Here is a 15,237-nt window from a genome sequence, read left to right on the forward strand (position 1 = left end):
ACATGCTCTGATTCTTTCCCCCTCCTCAGGCTTAAAACAGAGTATTAGACAGGCAGAAAGGGTCTCATGCTGACCCCACAGTGCTCCATTCAACTTGGCAGAGTTTAGGATGCTAAAACTCACAATTCCCCAGCAACACTTCACACCGCACAACTTGATTCTGGCACGAACCCAGCAAGCCTGAAGATATAATTAGTGCTGTGTAGCCACTGTGACTGTCTTCCTCATCTGCAGTCCTCACAGATGGAACACAAACAAAACACATCTTCTACCTCCTCTTTTAGCTTTTTCTCATCTCCACCAAATGGTTTTGGACTATGCATGTTGTATAGGAAATGAACAGGGCAATTGTAAATGAACTTCTGCAGAAGACTTGAGTAATTCCATCCATTTTAATACACTAAGCTCCCTTGGAGGGATTAAACAAGAATACAGACACAGCAGAAGCAGAAAAAGGCAGAACATCAGCAGTTTGAGGAAATTATTGTATTTGGCCACACCAAGTGTCAAGTGCAGCTATTCATTATTTTACTTCTCTATATTTAAATGAACGGTTAAAATCATATAATCTCATGTTATTTTTCCTGCTTCATGCAGTACAGGAAGGTGAGAAAAGCTAAGACAGAATGAGGCCCCAGAACGTAGAGAATTAGTTCCAGGAGAGGAAGGATATACTTGAAAAAGAGGCAAAAAATCTACAGAAAAGCCTTGAAGGGTCTTACGAGCAGAGACCGAGATTTCCATCACACAGGCCCTCAGCTCCAGCCCTGCCTTTCTCAAAGGCTTCCAGGACGGCACTGATTAGGTCAAGTTATCTTTCTCACTTCTCCTGTCAGAAACAAAGCAAATCAAAAACCAGATATAAAAACACTTTTCAACTGTCCAAAAGGGGCTACTCAGGCAAATTCAGGCCTGTGCACCACTTCAAACTGGAGCTTTTCGAATTCCCTTAGGAAAAGAAGCAAGTAAGGTAAGAAACCAACCACACGTCATCACTTAGGTCAGACACTCCCACAAGCCAGCTTCAGTTAACTAAAGGGAGTATTAAAATTGTTTTCATCATATGCCCTTCAAACCAAGGGGAAGATGTTAAGTTGCCCAGGGTACCTGTATTCACCAGCCTCTGAAGTCAGGCGCAGTCTAAGCCATTTCTGTAACGTAGATTTGTGTTTGCTTCTCTGTAGGATGCTGTAGCTGTCAAGTATCTTTAGTCTGCAATTTATGCTTCAAATTCAAACATAAAAAAATGTAAATGCCATATATTTTCCAGTTTTAATAGAGTCTCATCTTCGAGAGCTTCGTTCAAGTAAGTAGCTATTCTGAAGCCACTGGAGACTCATACTAAGGACTACTCACACGAGTAAAAATCTGCATAAGAAAGCCCTTAGTTCATAGTCCAAGAATTTAAACTGTAGTTAAAGGTGTCATGGGAATTACACCACCATTTTAATTAAATGCTATAAGATCTTGCAGACAGACTCAAGATTAGCACCATCTGTTTTGGTTGCGGTGTTTCATTTCACTACATCGCCCTCGCACAGCAACAAAATAGCATTTCACACTCCACTCCAGCCATTTAAATCCCAGATAAAATTGATGTCATCTTGATACACCTCACTGGGAAGGAAGGACAAAAGGACAACTACAGGAGGACAGAAATACTCTGCAACAGTATGTGCTTATGGGGGAGGCAAACAGCTTACAACAGCTCTTGTTCCCTGCTCCCACTAAAATTAAGTATTTACTAACATCTGCCCAAGTCCCATCAAGTGAATTGACAGAGAGGCAAGAAACACATCGAGGAACAGAGGAGACTGCTTAACTAAGAAGTTTTCTTCACAGCTAAGTATCTTTCCTACACCCCGAGAAAGGTTCCTATTTGGATAGCACAACTTCCTACGGTAGGGCTGAAGCAGCAGCCATTCTCTGATCTTTTACTCCCACATCCGTAACTCTCTTAGGTTGTTTTTTGTTGCTTTGGTCTTTTAAATCACCTCAACCCTGTGCAGAGTCCTGCAATCAGATCACCTACAAAACTACGCATTAACATTCCCCTCTTCATCCTGGCCATCTCAAATAAGCAAGGAATGGTTTGTGTTCCCTTCCCTCAGGGCTTATCCCTTCCCTTAAGAAGGGAAGAACCATATGGCAGGGAGGAGAGGTCTTATCGGGCACCAAGAGCTGTGGCTCAGCTTCAAATTGGTGTGAAGCCGAGGCCAAGCTACTGGCAGACAGTGACTGCATAAACAAAGTTCTTCAAACTTCGTCATACTCTGAATTCAAGCATGGGAAAAAACAATGAAATGGGCCTCATGTGGCCAACAGAAAAACTGTGCCACGCTTAGACAGAGCCGAGCATCATTCTTCTTAATATGCAACTGATGAACAGCAGAATGACATGTTGGACTTTAATCCTTTCCCTGGATAAGCACACAGTCAAGTGGCTGGAAAAAAAGGATAAAGACAGACACAAACAGCCTTGTAAAAATGAAGAATTAAAATAAAATACCTTTTCTGTGATTCTTGTTGTTCACTGACTCGTAAATCCAGCACTGAGCATACCCTGCATGCAGCACATGAGCCCGAAATGGCTTTCTGCTGGATCAATCTCTTCTCTCCATACCATGCTCCCTTCTTACTTCATGCCCCCTGGAACACATTATCTAAATGCTGCTACTTCAGAGCTGTTTGTGACAAGCAACAGCATCAGAGATTTGTTTGTCATCTTTTATCTTTGCCGAGTCTCAGAGAATGATGCAGCTGTAACCAAAATCCTATTATCAGATATCTTTCTGATGGACTCGTGTACCTGGAGACATTTGAGACACTACATCATAGGAGTGAGGACCAGAAAAACAAGATCCTTCTAAAATAATAAAAGTCCACATACACCATTCCTAAAAGCCACAAACTAATAGCATGAGCTGCTATGCCTAGAAAGTACTTGGTACTGACAGAAACAAGCTCTTTTTTCATCTCTCCCAGGCAATCACAGGTGTGATTCCACCTATGTGGCAAAGGAGGCAGCCAAGAAGATCAATAGATTCTTCCGAAGAAACAAAAGTCAGAGTAGTCTCAGAAGACATTTGAGGTGGCAACTAAGGACCATCATCCAGTAGAAGATCTAAAAGGACTCAAAGAGTAACACTCAAATTCCAACAGTTCTGGTAGATGCAGCAGCTCCCGATAAAGAAGTTTTGAGTGGCAAGCATAAAAGAAAGAGTAATCTGATAAAAGGGCCCAAATTGCTGGTATATATCCCAACATGAACACAATTTCAAGGTTAAGTACCAAAGTAAAAGACTAAAATAAAACACAGGGGAAGAAAGGAAGGAAAAGGAGGAGGGAAAAGGAGCACACACTGACATACTGTGTCTTCCTAGAGTCCACTGCAAGAACAGGCTGGCAAAACAAACCCCAGTGCTACAAATTCTTACCAAAGAAACAGAAGGTGACAGAGCCATCATTAGGAGATCAGGATTCACCTGCATCACCAACTGCAGCTCCTGTTTCAGCCCATCAAAAAGGAGAGAAAACTGAAACACTACATGAATAGTCCAAAAATATATATCCCATAGGACAAAATGTGCTCAAGGATTAAGACTGTCTAGTCCTAAAGAGGGCAACTATGAGGGTCTCTAGAGAAGAGCTGCTAGTGTGTTTTCCAGGTATCAAAGTAAATGTGCAGAATGCAGACCCAGTGTGAGAACTGAACTCCTTGTGTCAGGATAAAGAGCTGGGTACTAGCTTAAAATCTGTCTCTTAAATATCTACCTAGTTCAAGAAATCTCTCAACCAAACCCAGCATACCTGGGAGATTACTCAAGGGAGTAATTACTATGCCTCTGACCTACTCCTGTGTCTTTCTCCAGGTGACTGCTAATGTTTACTGTGAGGAGTGCACTTTTGCAATAGATTTTGAAGGTTCTCCCAGAAGACTGCAGCACTGCTAGGAGAGGCTATAGCAAGCCTCTAGGGGACTGCCCAAGTACAAAATGCCACCAAGTACAGGTTGCTGTCACTAAACCCAGCAGGTCAAACCATCACTGGCCGTGATGGAGACAGGACACATTGATGGGTTTCTGTTCCATGCCATGTCGTTTATCTAGGTACCACACTGGCATCTTGGAAATCTTTTGCAGCACATGAGGAGCAGCATCAATGAACACCCTCTAAACTCTCAGGCCTGGAGTCAGTAGCAAGCATCCATCAGTGAAACAATAACAGCCATTCACGGACCAACTCCAGGAACTCTTAGAAAAAGTCGTTATAAAACAACAACAAAATAAAAAGAACAAAAGAAGGAATCTGAGAGAAGACCTTTGAGTTACATCACCATCTTCCACCTTCAGTGAATGGCTTTGGTTAGCAAACCTCCAGTCCCCTCACTGATCCAGCAGATCTCAGTATGTGGTTCCAAACAGGCGCCTGGATTATCAGCTCTCTCCCACTGCAAAGGCCATAACCAAGTTCATCAGACAGAGATGTGAAAGGGTAACATGATAAGCACAGCTGGAAGCCTCAGTCTTTCCTTCAGAAGATGCTTTTGGGTCTAAAATATTCAAAAGACAAACATAAGGACCGAAGATGGCAGCAGCATCCTCTGAGATCAGCAGGCGAGCACAGCTCCCACAGGCAGGCACTGCCACACACTTGTGCTTACTGCCTTGTGCACAGGACACGCACATGAAATGGGAAGACGTCACACTAGAGTCTCACCACCAAGCAGGAGAAAGGGAGAAGGAAAAGTCAACCTCAACAACAAAACAGGTACCAAATACATAGGAATCTAGGTATCAGAGGATGCTACAACACCAGAGTTATCCATGTACTTGGAGAATATACCCACAGGCAAGACAGACAAAAACATTTAAAAGAAGACATGATAGGGTTTGATTTGGTTTGGGTGCTTTTATAGGGAAGAAACCAAATGATATTTACCTATGTCAGATTTGAATGCACACCACTGTAAGCTGTATACAACAGAAGCAGTGGTTTGAGTAGAAGGGACCTTAAAGCTCATCCAGTTCCAGTCCCCTGCCACAGGCAAGGACACTTTCCACTTAAGCAGGTTGCTCCAAGCCCCATCCAATTTTGCTGCCATCCCCATGATCAATGACAAAAGGAACTGAAGACCTTCTTTTCATTTTACCAAACCCTGTGTTTAGGTACTGACCTACCCTGCAGGTCAGGCTATGGACACTATTTTACAGAGCATACTTAAACGTACCTCCCAGTTCCGTCACACTTCAGCCAGTTTCTTTACAAAAGGGAATCAATTATATTTTAACTTCTGAGTAGCTGGTTGAGAACAGATCATAAACATAAAGCTACCACTGCAATTTCAGGTAGCACACAAAAGGAATCAGAGACGTGTGCAACTTTCTAGCCAAAGAATCCAAAGAATTCCTCCCTCCTAAGGCAGGGTGAGTGATGAGGTTTGCAATCCCCCTTTGGAAAGACAGAAGCAGAACTAACTGCCCATTTTCCAAACTGAAAAAGCAAAATAAATCCCCTCTTACAGCAAAGTAATCCAACACATGAAAATAAACCTGCAGTAAACAACACAATCCCTTCTCTTTGCCCAGCTTTAGCGTTTTATTATGTTTCTGAACCCAAGGAGGAAGGAAATGTCAAACAGCAGAGTCATACAACGAACTATCAGATGTTTCCCAAACCAAGCAATCTGACATATGGGCAGGAAAAAAAGAGAGGGGGGGAGAGCACAGGCTGGAGGAAGTAACAACCCGAGTAGAGTAAACTTTGGCACACTGAGTTAAAGAAAGCAGTTCCTCTTCTTCCCTTACACACAAAACCATTGAAGAGCTCAGCACTAGCACGTTTCTGTACACCACATCTAAGCAGAGCTGCTCAGTGAATACCAGCGATGGCTCACACTGTCCTTTTCCACGTGTCCATCCCTGCTTGCCCAGAGGGGCCCTGGCCAACATTCCCGACTCCAAGCTGGGAAGGCGGTCACAGTGCACAAGAACCATCGGCCAGCCCCAGCTCTTCAACATCAACATTGTCTTGACCAGTGACATCCAGTGCAGCTCAAACTGCCCAGGCAGGCTGCCCAAATCCCTCAGCCCTTGCAGAAACCACCACCTGAAGGTTCTTTTGTATGAATCTTCCTTAATGTAGAAAGTAGTAAATAAATCCAGGACATGACTGGTCATGTAGATCCATTCTGCCAGCTTTCTTACAGTAATTCCTGCAAGAAGAATCCAGCAGCTCCTGCCAGAAGGAAATTATGGAAATTCACAGAGCACTCAAGATACAATGTTATTAAAATACACACACAATTAAATATCCAGAAACACTGGGCTAAAAACGTACCCAGCCAAGGCAGAATAAGGTAATTTAACCAAGTAACCTGTCCTGTCAGCAAAGGAATTAGTTTTGTATCAAAATATTTGACAAGGTCACTACAAGGTGTTCCTGGAATTAATTTTATAACTCACCCAGAACACCTACAAGTTCAAGACTGTGGACACAAGCAGAATCCCAGCCTGGTTTGGGTTGGGAGGGACCTTAAAGCTCATCCAGTTCCAGTCCCCACCTCCCACTAGAGCAGCCTGCTCCAAGCCCGTGTCCAACCTGCCCTTGAACACTGCCAGGGATGGGGCAGCCACAGCTTCTCTGGGCACCCTGTGCCAGCGCCTCAGCACCCTCACAGGGAAGAGCTTCTGCCTAAGAGCTCAGCTCAGTCTCCCCTCTGGCAGGTTAAAGCCATTCCCCTTGGCCTGGCCCTACATCCCTTGTCCCAAGCCCCTCTCCAGCTTTCCTGCAGCCCCTTCAGGCACTGGAGCTGCTCTCAGGTCTCCCCTTCAGGAGCCTTCTCTTCTCCAGGCTGACCCAGCCCAGCTCTCTCAGCCTGGCTCCAGAGCAGAGCTGCTCCAGCCCTCGCAGCATCTCTGTGGCCTCTCCATCTCCATGGAGATGCTGACCACAACTCTTTGAGCATGACCTCCCAGCCAATTCCTTATCCAAGTGGTGCATCCATCAAATCCATGCCTCTCCAGTTTAGAGACAAGGATGTTATGTTAAACGCCTTGCAGAAGTCCAGGTAGATGACATGAGTCACTCACTCTTCCCTTATCCACCAATACCATAGCCCTGTTGCAGCAGGCCACCAAATTCTCAGGCACAATTTGCCCTTGGTGAAGCCATGCTGAGTGTCACCAGTGACCTCCTTATTGTCCATGTGCAAGCGAGATGCACGAGGCTCAAACACCTGACACTAGGAGACTGCAGACCTTCAAGTCTAGTTTCTAGACTAGACTTGAAAACTTCAGTAAACCAGAGAGTCCAGTAAGAACATACATAATGGTTTTATACTGTAACAAACCATCACACTCATGCCTTGTAACTATCAGCTATGAATGCTTCAGCACCAGAAAGCAGAAGGTTGCCTCTGCCTGGTCAGTAGGTACAGAACAGTTTTGTTTTCAACCCTCTGTTCTCACAAAATACTTTATTTTACAGGCAAATATGGAGCTATAAGAGGAGGCAACAACAAAGCACTGACCACAGAATAGCTCTTTAAAGCTAAAAGATGAATCAAAGTTGTACTGAAAAAGCTTTAAATTTCCTTCTCCGAGTCATGGATTGTGGTTACACAGCCACTTTGATCTCGCTTCAGTCCATGCTGCTGCCAAAACTTGGTGGGGAAAGAGAGCAATAAGGGGCACACAGAGCTGACGAAGGAAAGAGAAGGAGGGAAAAGCTTTTCACTAGGTCAGCTCCATGATCCAGGCTTAGATGTGAGCTTGTAAACCTTCTGGGGGTCATCAAGGCATGGGTGAAGAATGAAGGGGGATGGATAAAGATGAAAGAAGGAAAAAAACCCACACCTTTTCCTCTGTAATTACTATTCTCATATACAAGAATAGTTCACCCCACTGCAACACTGGCTAAAGAAAGCAGAGTTAAGTGCCTAGTAAGAAGGGATACAGGAATACGTGTCATATCTCAGGCTAAAAATGATTTTTAGAAGACTCTCCATTTTTCTCCACTTTCCTAAGCTGATTAAACACATTCCCCAGTACAGGTACAAGGCCTTTGTGTATGTTTGAGCTCATCTGTGTTAGTCAAATACACGGAAATATTGCCTAGGGGCACCTTATCCAACAGCAACAAATAAAATGTCCTGTCTCAAAGAAACAAAGGAGGGGATGCCACTAGAAGTTCCAGTCACATCTCCACACACACTACTGCAATTCTGCTCCGGCAAGTGAATTCAGCCCCACATGATTCAATGAGAACTAACAGTTTTTAGCAGACTGCAGGAGGGAAAGGCAGGACTTACCAAAATGAAGCCAAATTCACAGCACAAGCGAAGGGAGAGACTGCTCAAACCTTTTACACTTGCGAGGTACCAAAACCCAGAACCCAGGCATCATCTCACCAAGTATAATGCTAAGAACCCTCCTGAAGTGAAAAGTTGAACTTGCTGTCTGCTATCAAAGGGGTTTATGTGCAGATGTCATTATCATTTTACAGTACAGCACTCAGACTAATGCGAGCGCCTGTGAGGAGCTGAAGCCCCAGCAGGAACCGATGCAAGCTGTCATTCCGAGTATCACAGCCCTGTTATCCCTGTGGTATCCTTTCACTGCTAGGTGCAAGGGGAACCTAAAGTAATGGGTTAGTAAGATTTTGAGGTCTCTTAGAGCAGAAGATAGTTTTATTAGCTTGTTTTCTCTTTGGAATTCAGTTGATGTCAGGAAACTCGGGGAAAGAGGATCTATTTTTAAAGCATACCTTAAGAGTTTAAAATGAAAGTGGTATAAAAAGCTTGTTCCAAGGAAGAAGGATGCCCTTGTGTAAATACGTACACCATATAAACAAAGCTGCTGGATTTGATCTGGGATCTTGTGTTGCGAACACTTGCTCACTTTTGCCACTGGCAAGTGAATACTAAACAGAGCTTGCTTCTAGACAGGAGCAGTTTTTTCCATATGATTTGGTCTACCACGGCACCAACAACTCACAAATCCCACCGTGATCCTCTACACGAAGTGCACTACTCACCTACAGAACAAAGAACACTAAATGAACACACACGGACTTGAAAGAACAGGAAACTACACTTGTCAGCCTTCACAACACCAGCCTGTGAAGAGCAACCACTTATTTACTCAGTATTAGTAGGTTGTCTGTAGGATCCCACAAACAAGTTTGGGAAAAGGGCTTGCAGGACAGCAACGCAGTAAGACTGTGGGCATCAACGTCCACAGGTACAAAGGAACAAGTAGGAAAAAAAAGAGATACTGATTTCTATTTTGATGAACCTGGGGTATACCGGAGTCAGCTGACAGTCACTGCCAAGTGAAAAATAAAAGATAGAGAAGGAATAGGGCTCAGAAGAATTGCATTATCAAGAAGGAAAACAACAGAAGAAAGGTCCACATACAGGATTAAAGAGTCCTTTCTTTGCTCTTTCACAGGGATTTCACAAGGGCTTTCAGAAGCAGAAGTGGGGAGAAAGTCAAAATGAGTTCAACCTGGGGGTTTGAGAACTGGGATTATGATGTCAATACTGTACAATGATTATGTAGAAAAATCCAGAAAGATGTGGGTTTTGATAGCATTACAGCAAGTGAAAATTATGATTCTTCAGATGTAGTTACCCAGGATTATACACGGCCCCGGTGCATGGGCACATTGAGATCACTGGGATTTGAAGGAAACCTCACTCCAGTGTTTCTCAGTGGCTAGGCTGGGATTCTTCAGCATGCTCTGTCCTGACCTGGCAGCATCACTCCCCACACCCCGTTTCTCTGTGTGGCCTTCAGAAAGGTCAGTTCCCCAGCACAGATCCCCAGGGCTGGGCCTGCTCTCCGAGTATCGCTCTGGCCCAACCTCTCAGCAAACGTGGGTCTATTTTCTTCAGGCTCACACCCGAGTAGATACCATTAAACTGTCAAATACTCCAACAAGACATCATAAAAACCCACTATGAAGTGATTTAAAACCTGAAATAACCTTTTATTAGCAGGAAGTGAGCAAGCTTTCTAATGTCATTTTTCTACTACTATCTTGTTACCTAATAAAATTGAGGTTAAAGATACCTAAAGGATCAAACACTTTTAGAAAACTTGAGAGGTTAATTCCATTTTTTGCATATATATACACGTATACATGTAAATTCACACCTACACAAAATTCCAAACAAGCAAGATATCCACACTACGTAGTGATGTAACATGCCGAAGTGACAGCTACTGCTCAGAGCGCTGCGCTTATGAAAATACAACAAGCAAGAACAACTGCTGGTTAATTTACTACTACTTCAGGATTTGGTTGGGCAACCAACCATTTACTATCAAGTCCCCGACGGACAATTATGCAACACTAAAGGGTACCTCAGCAGCACCCTCTGCATTCTTCACTCCGTATTGCCATGAAATGCCTTTAAGAACATAATTCCATTGCCATCTCACACCTCCTTGACTCCTTTCAGCTTCATTCTGAAAACAGGAACAAAACTCACTGACGGAAGGCAACAACTTCTGTTTGTGAACAGAAACAAGTACCAGCAGCAGTGACCTTTCCACTTTGTAAATTTGCCTTTGACATGAACTGGAACAAAGACAGAACTTCTACTAACCAGACCTTCCTGGCAGCAGGTTTCTATAAGAACACAGTCAAACAAGTTCTCACGACACCCTCCACACCAGTTTCTGTAAAGTCCTCTATAAATAGGTCTCACTCTCCAAGAACACAATCACGTCTTTCCCAGGCTGAAGACTCCTACGGTATCTCACAAGCTACTCCAAATTTTGGGTCAATCCTGACACCCTTTGCTGCACTCATTTTTCCAGCTCCGGCATACGAAACGTTACGCAACTTCAGCCCAGTTTCAGAGGCTGACTTGTGCCCTTGCTCCCACCACAGCAGCTAAGCCAGACAGCGGAGGGAGCTTCTCCCCATTTCACAAAGCCCTCGCCATCATATGATTAACCCTTACTCACAGGAAAAGTCCAATTAATTTCAGTCAGACTGCTCCTATGATGCAGGATTATTCACTGGAAGACTGTTTGCCAGCTGGGCCTGAAGTTTTAATACAAAGCATATTGCCTCAGAACATTTTGTCTCTAAATAGTTATTAGACAGCGCTTAATTAGTATTTAAATAAAACTGCCCCTCCACAATTGCTTATTAAATACTGTTTTGATCAACAGACATTGTTTTTCAGAAGCCACAGCAGACATTTTGACTACTGGAAGGACAGAGTCAGGATGGATACACTTGCTTCTACCGCTGTGCTAGAAATGTAGCCATTTCAGATAGAAGGGGGTTTTTAATGAGCAAGCCTGTTACCTGCTGAGCATGCCAGTAGAAGCAAGTTTGTAACTGAGCTGTATTCTGATGACAAACATGCAAAGTAGACCCACAGAATCCCAGCCTGGTTCCTGTTGGAAGGGACCTTAAAGCTCCTCCAGCTCCAACCCCTGCCACGGGCAGGGACTCCTTCCACTAGAGCAGCTTGCTCCAAGCCCCTGTGTCCAACTTGGCCTTGAACACTGCCAGGGATGGGGCAGTCACAGCTTCTCTGGGCACCCTGTGCCAGCGCCTCAGCACCCTCACAGGGAACAGCTTCTGCCTAATGCCTAAGCAGCCCCGATAACATCTTACTGAGGCTTTATATTTAGAGCTGCCTGTGGCAGCCTCCCCTGACAGAGCACACAGACAGTATCCCATTTTCTGGAACAGCACTGGATTCCCACTGCAGTACTGAGCAATGCACATCCCAGGCAACAGCCCTTTGCATCTCAAAGTCCAGAAGGACACTCCATGAAACACAGCTATGGAAGCAAGATCCCACTAAGCATCTGGATATTCCAAGCTAACTTTAAAACCTTAACTTCAGACTGAACTCTAAGTATTCCAGGGGAGGGGAAGGCAAAGAACACTTTCTGGACATCACTGATAAGAGAGGATCGGTTGCTAAAATGCTTTTAGGAAGTATTTTCTGTAAAAGGATTCAGAGGCAACAGTGGCACCTGACATCTCTCTAAAGACTGCCTACAGTCAGCAGGAAAATAAGCTCCAAGTCATGAACTGTTAAAGCAGCGTGAATCAGTAACACAGCAGGCAGAGCTCTGCTTCTCCGGGGTGGGGAGATAGCGTTCCTTCTGGAACAAAATGCATGGCTGTGGGGAGAAGCACCATTTAACCAAAGCCAAACAGAATCGCAGCGGATCACAGCTACTTCAGAACTGTAACCCTCCAGTCAAGAACGTTTGCAATTCCCACCCAAAACAAAGCCTGTGAGGAAAAAAAAACCCTGTCAACTTGTAACAGCAGAAGAGTTTGAAAGATTTGTGATCCACCTCACTGCCAAAGACTGAGTGAATTCCCCTCAACAGCTGATTCAGTTTGTGCAGGTTTTGGTTTTGTTACACTGAGAAAGCAAACGATCAGCACCAGTCTCTGTAATTCGTAATCCAGACTACTGTAGCTCTAACACTTCATAAATCCTGAGGGGAATATGACAAAGTGAGGTTACAGGGTCAGTGGTGCTAGCCACATATTGCAGTCACTATTTCCTTTCTCAGTATGTGTCACTGGAACATAAATCCTCACAAATACTAGCATCATCTAAAATAAATCACCTAATAATTTACATACCTGTTGTATTTAAAAACTACTTTGTTGCCTTTTTTTTGCAAGTAGAGCCAAAACACAACAAAACCCGACAGTTTCATACACAGCACCACATTACAGGTATGGATTCCTCCCACTAAATTACATAGGAGATGAAAGGGTTGCACATTAAACTCATTATTAAACCCACTTGCAAAAGAATTTTGCTAAACTTATTTCAATGATATTACACACCCAGTTCCAATTTAACACTTCCCTGGTCCGGTAAGGTAGGAACAAATAAGAAGCTCTAACCACAACAGCTGTGAAATAACTTCACTGTGTGATTTATGCTCACTGCACACCAACAAGTATTTTTACCAGTGACAGACTTGCAGATGCAACTACGTGGAGAGTTTCACTTCTCCAGAACACACCACTCAATTCTGCATTAACAAATGGGGACTTCACAGCCTTCCTGTAAAGGACAAGCCACTTAACTCCCTTGCTCTGACAGCCAAAGACAATTGTCTCCCTCGCACTTACTTTATTTTCCTTACCAAGAGCAGCATAACCGCTGTAACAAGTCCTGCACCTCAATACAAACAGCACTGCTATAAACTTATAATTATTACAAAATGCTAGCAGGCAGAAAAGCACAGATACAGCTTTATCTAATGTAACAGTTCAATAAACAGTCAAATATGAACTGCATTTATTCTAATGGAAGAGGAAGAATCCCCAGGCCAGTATCTAACAGTCACTACAGCTCTTGTCCCAGATTCTTAAAAGGTATAATAAAACCTAAACATACATACACTAAAAATACACCAAACAAAAGGGCAACGTAACAAACATACAACAATGAAAGGTTTAAAAAGCATAAAACAAAACTGCAAACGATCAAGTGCCTTTTTTCCCTCTGAATTCCTGTAAAAACAGATCTCCTCCTTTCTGTTGCAAAAAAGACAACACGTGCTCCCACCTCCAACACTGGCAGAGCTCTGATGCAGGGAGGGGGTATCCACCACATGCACTATCCACAAACTTGCACTACAAGTTTTTGATCTCCCTGTACCATTCCATGCCCCACAAAAGTCCCGCCTTCCCTCCAGCATTATCCCTGCACACAGAGCACTTGGAAGGCTCTTGATGATCAACTTGTCCTCTCCCTCACACAGCTGCTGCCCAGCTAGAAGGGATAACATCCCTGTGTGTGTCAGGTAAACTGAAGCAAAGTATCTCGCAACAACTCTGCCCTACACAGAAACAAGCTGTTTTCTTGTTTGAAATCACAACTCCATAGCTAGCCAAAACTGATACCGTACTTTCTGCAACATCAAACCACAAGATACGCGTAGGAAGTTGTCAGTCACCAGGAAGATGGGCAGACAGCATCTATGCAAACAAGCTCTGCAGCACACTACATTTCCAACCACTGCTTTTCTTCAGAGAATCAAAAATTAAAAGGTTTTGGGTTGGGTTTTTTTTTTTTACCTCTCGCCCCCAAGTACGATCGATGCCAAGAGGAGACCACGCTGTAACAAGGACTGACGTGCAGGCAGCAGAGCCCCGAGCCCAAGTCCGACAGACAATCACTCTACATGACTGTCTACTGTTGCTGAAATGGCGTTTGTCATTGTGGAAGGAGAGAAAAACCCCGCAGTCGGGTAGGCACAAAGCAGGCAGGGCACGGAGTGCCAGGGGAGGCGGGGAGAATGCTGTTTACCAGGGAAGCCAGTGGGATGAGCAGGCAGCACCGGCGGGGTGGGGGGGGAACACCGGAGGCGCTCCCCGGCTCAGAGGAGCGCACCAGCCCGAGCCCCGCACACACTGGCGGCGAACCACGTTAAAGAGGAAAATAAACACGGGGAGCCGGGCCGGGGGAGGGGCCAGCGGAGGAGCAGCCCCGAGGGCCCCGGCTATAAAGCCCCCGGCAGCTGCAGGCAGCCGGTAAACCCGCCTCCCCCCGGGCACTCACCAGCGAGAAGAGGTTGGAGTGGCAGTCCTCCAGGCTGGCCCCGTTCGCCACCCAGTTGGCCGCTGCGGTCATGATCCTCGGCGAGCCCGGCCGCCAAAGCGGGGCATGTCTGGGCCCGTCGGACGGGGCGGCCGCCGCGCTCCGGGTGCGGGTCCCGGTACGGGCTCGCGGGTCAGGGTGGCGCAGCCGGCAGGGGGCGCGCGGCGGGAGGGGGGGCTCCTCACGCCGCGGGGCCCGGTCCGGCGGGGAGCGGCGGCGTCTCGGTCCGAGCCCCTCAGCACGCAGCGGGGAACGAGCGTCCTCCGGTCCTCCAGGCCGCCTCAGCGAGAAGAACGGAGCGGGGGGGGGGGGCCTGGGGCCCTCCTTCCGCGTCCAGGTTTGGCCCCCCCCCGGCCAGGGCACACGTTGCGGCGGAGGGGAAGGAGAGGGGAGGGTCTCCTCCCGCGGGGCACGGGCCGGGCGGGGGGGCGGGGGAGGGTCCCGGCCCCGGGCAGTGGCGGCGGCGGCGGGCGGGGGGCGCCGGCGGAGGGGTCCCCCTCCCCGCCCGGCCGGCCTCTGCCTCTCTCCACTCTGACAGCAATGGCGGCCGCCAGCCCCAGCTCGCCTCGCCATTGGCCGCCGCCACACCACGTGACGCGCGGCGGAGGGCGGGGGCCCGGCTT

The 15,237-nt window shown here is 46.0% G+C and overlaps 1 protein-coding gene across 1 annotated transcript in view; it reads right to left on the reverse strand.

The window, feature by feature from the left end:
• Nucleotides 1-14,684, reverse strand: part of MED13L (mediator complex subunit 13L) — a 185,786-nt gene extending 171,102 nt beyond the window's left edge. The window contains exon 1 of the mRNA XM_057411295.1: nt 14,576-14,684. Coding sequence (XP_057267278.1) covers nt 14,576-14,647 — 72 coding nt within the window. The 5' untranslated portion in view covers nt 14,648-14,684. The remainder of the gene's footprint in view (nt 1-14,575) is intronic.
• Between the last annotated feature and the right edge of the window lie 553 nt (nt 14,685-15,237).

This window comes from Pezoporus wallicus, unplaced genomic scaffold (assembly GCF_028554395.1).
Source record: "Pezoporus wallicus isolate ANWC-B61680 ecotype Strahan unplaced genomic scaffold, APGP_CSIRO_Pwel_v1 contig_6401, whole genome shotgun sequence".
Taxonomy (NCBI): Eukaryota; Metazoa; Chordata; class Aves; order Psittaciformes; family Psittacidae; genus Pezoporus; species Pezoporus wallicus.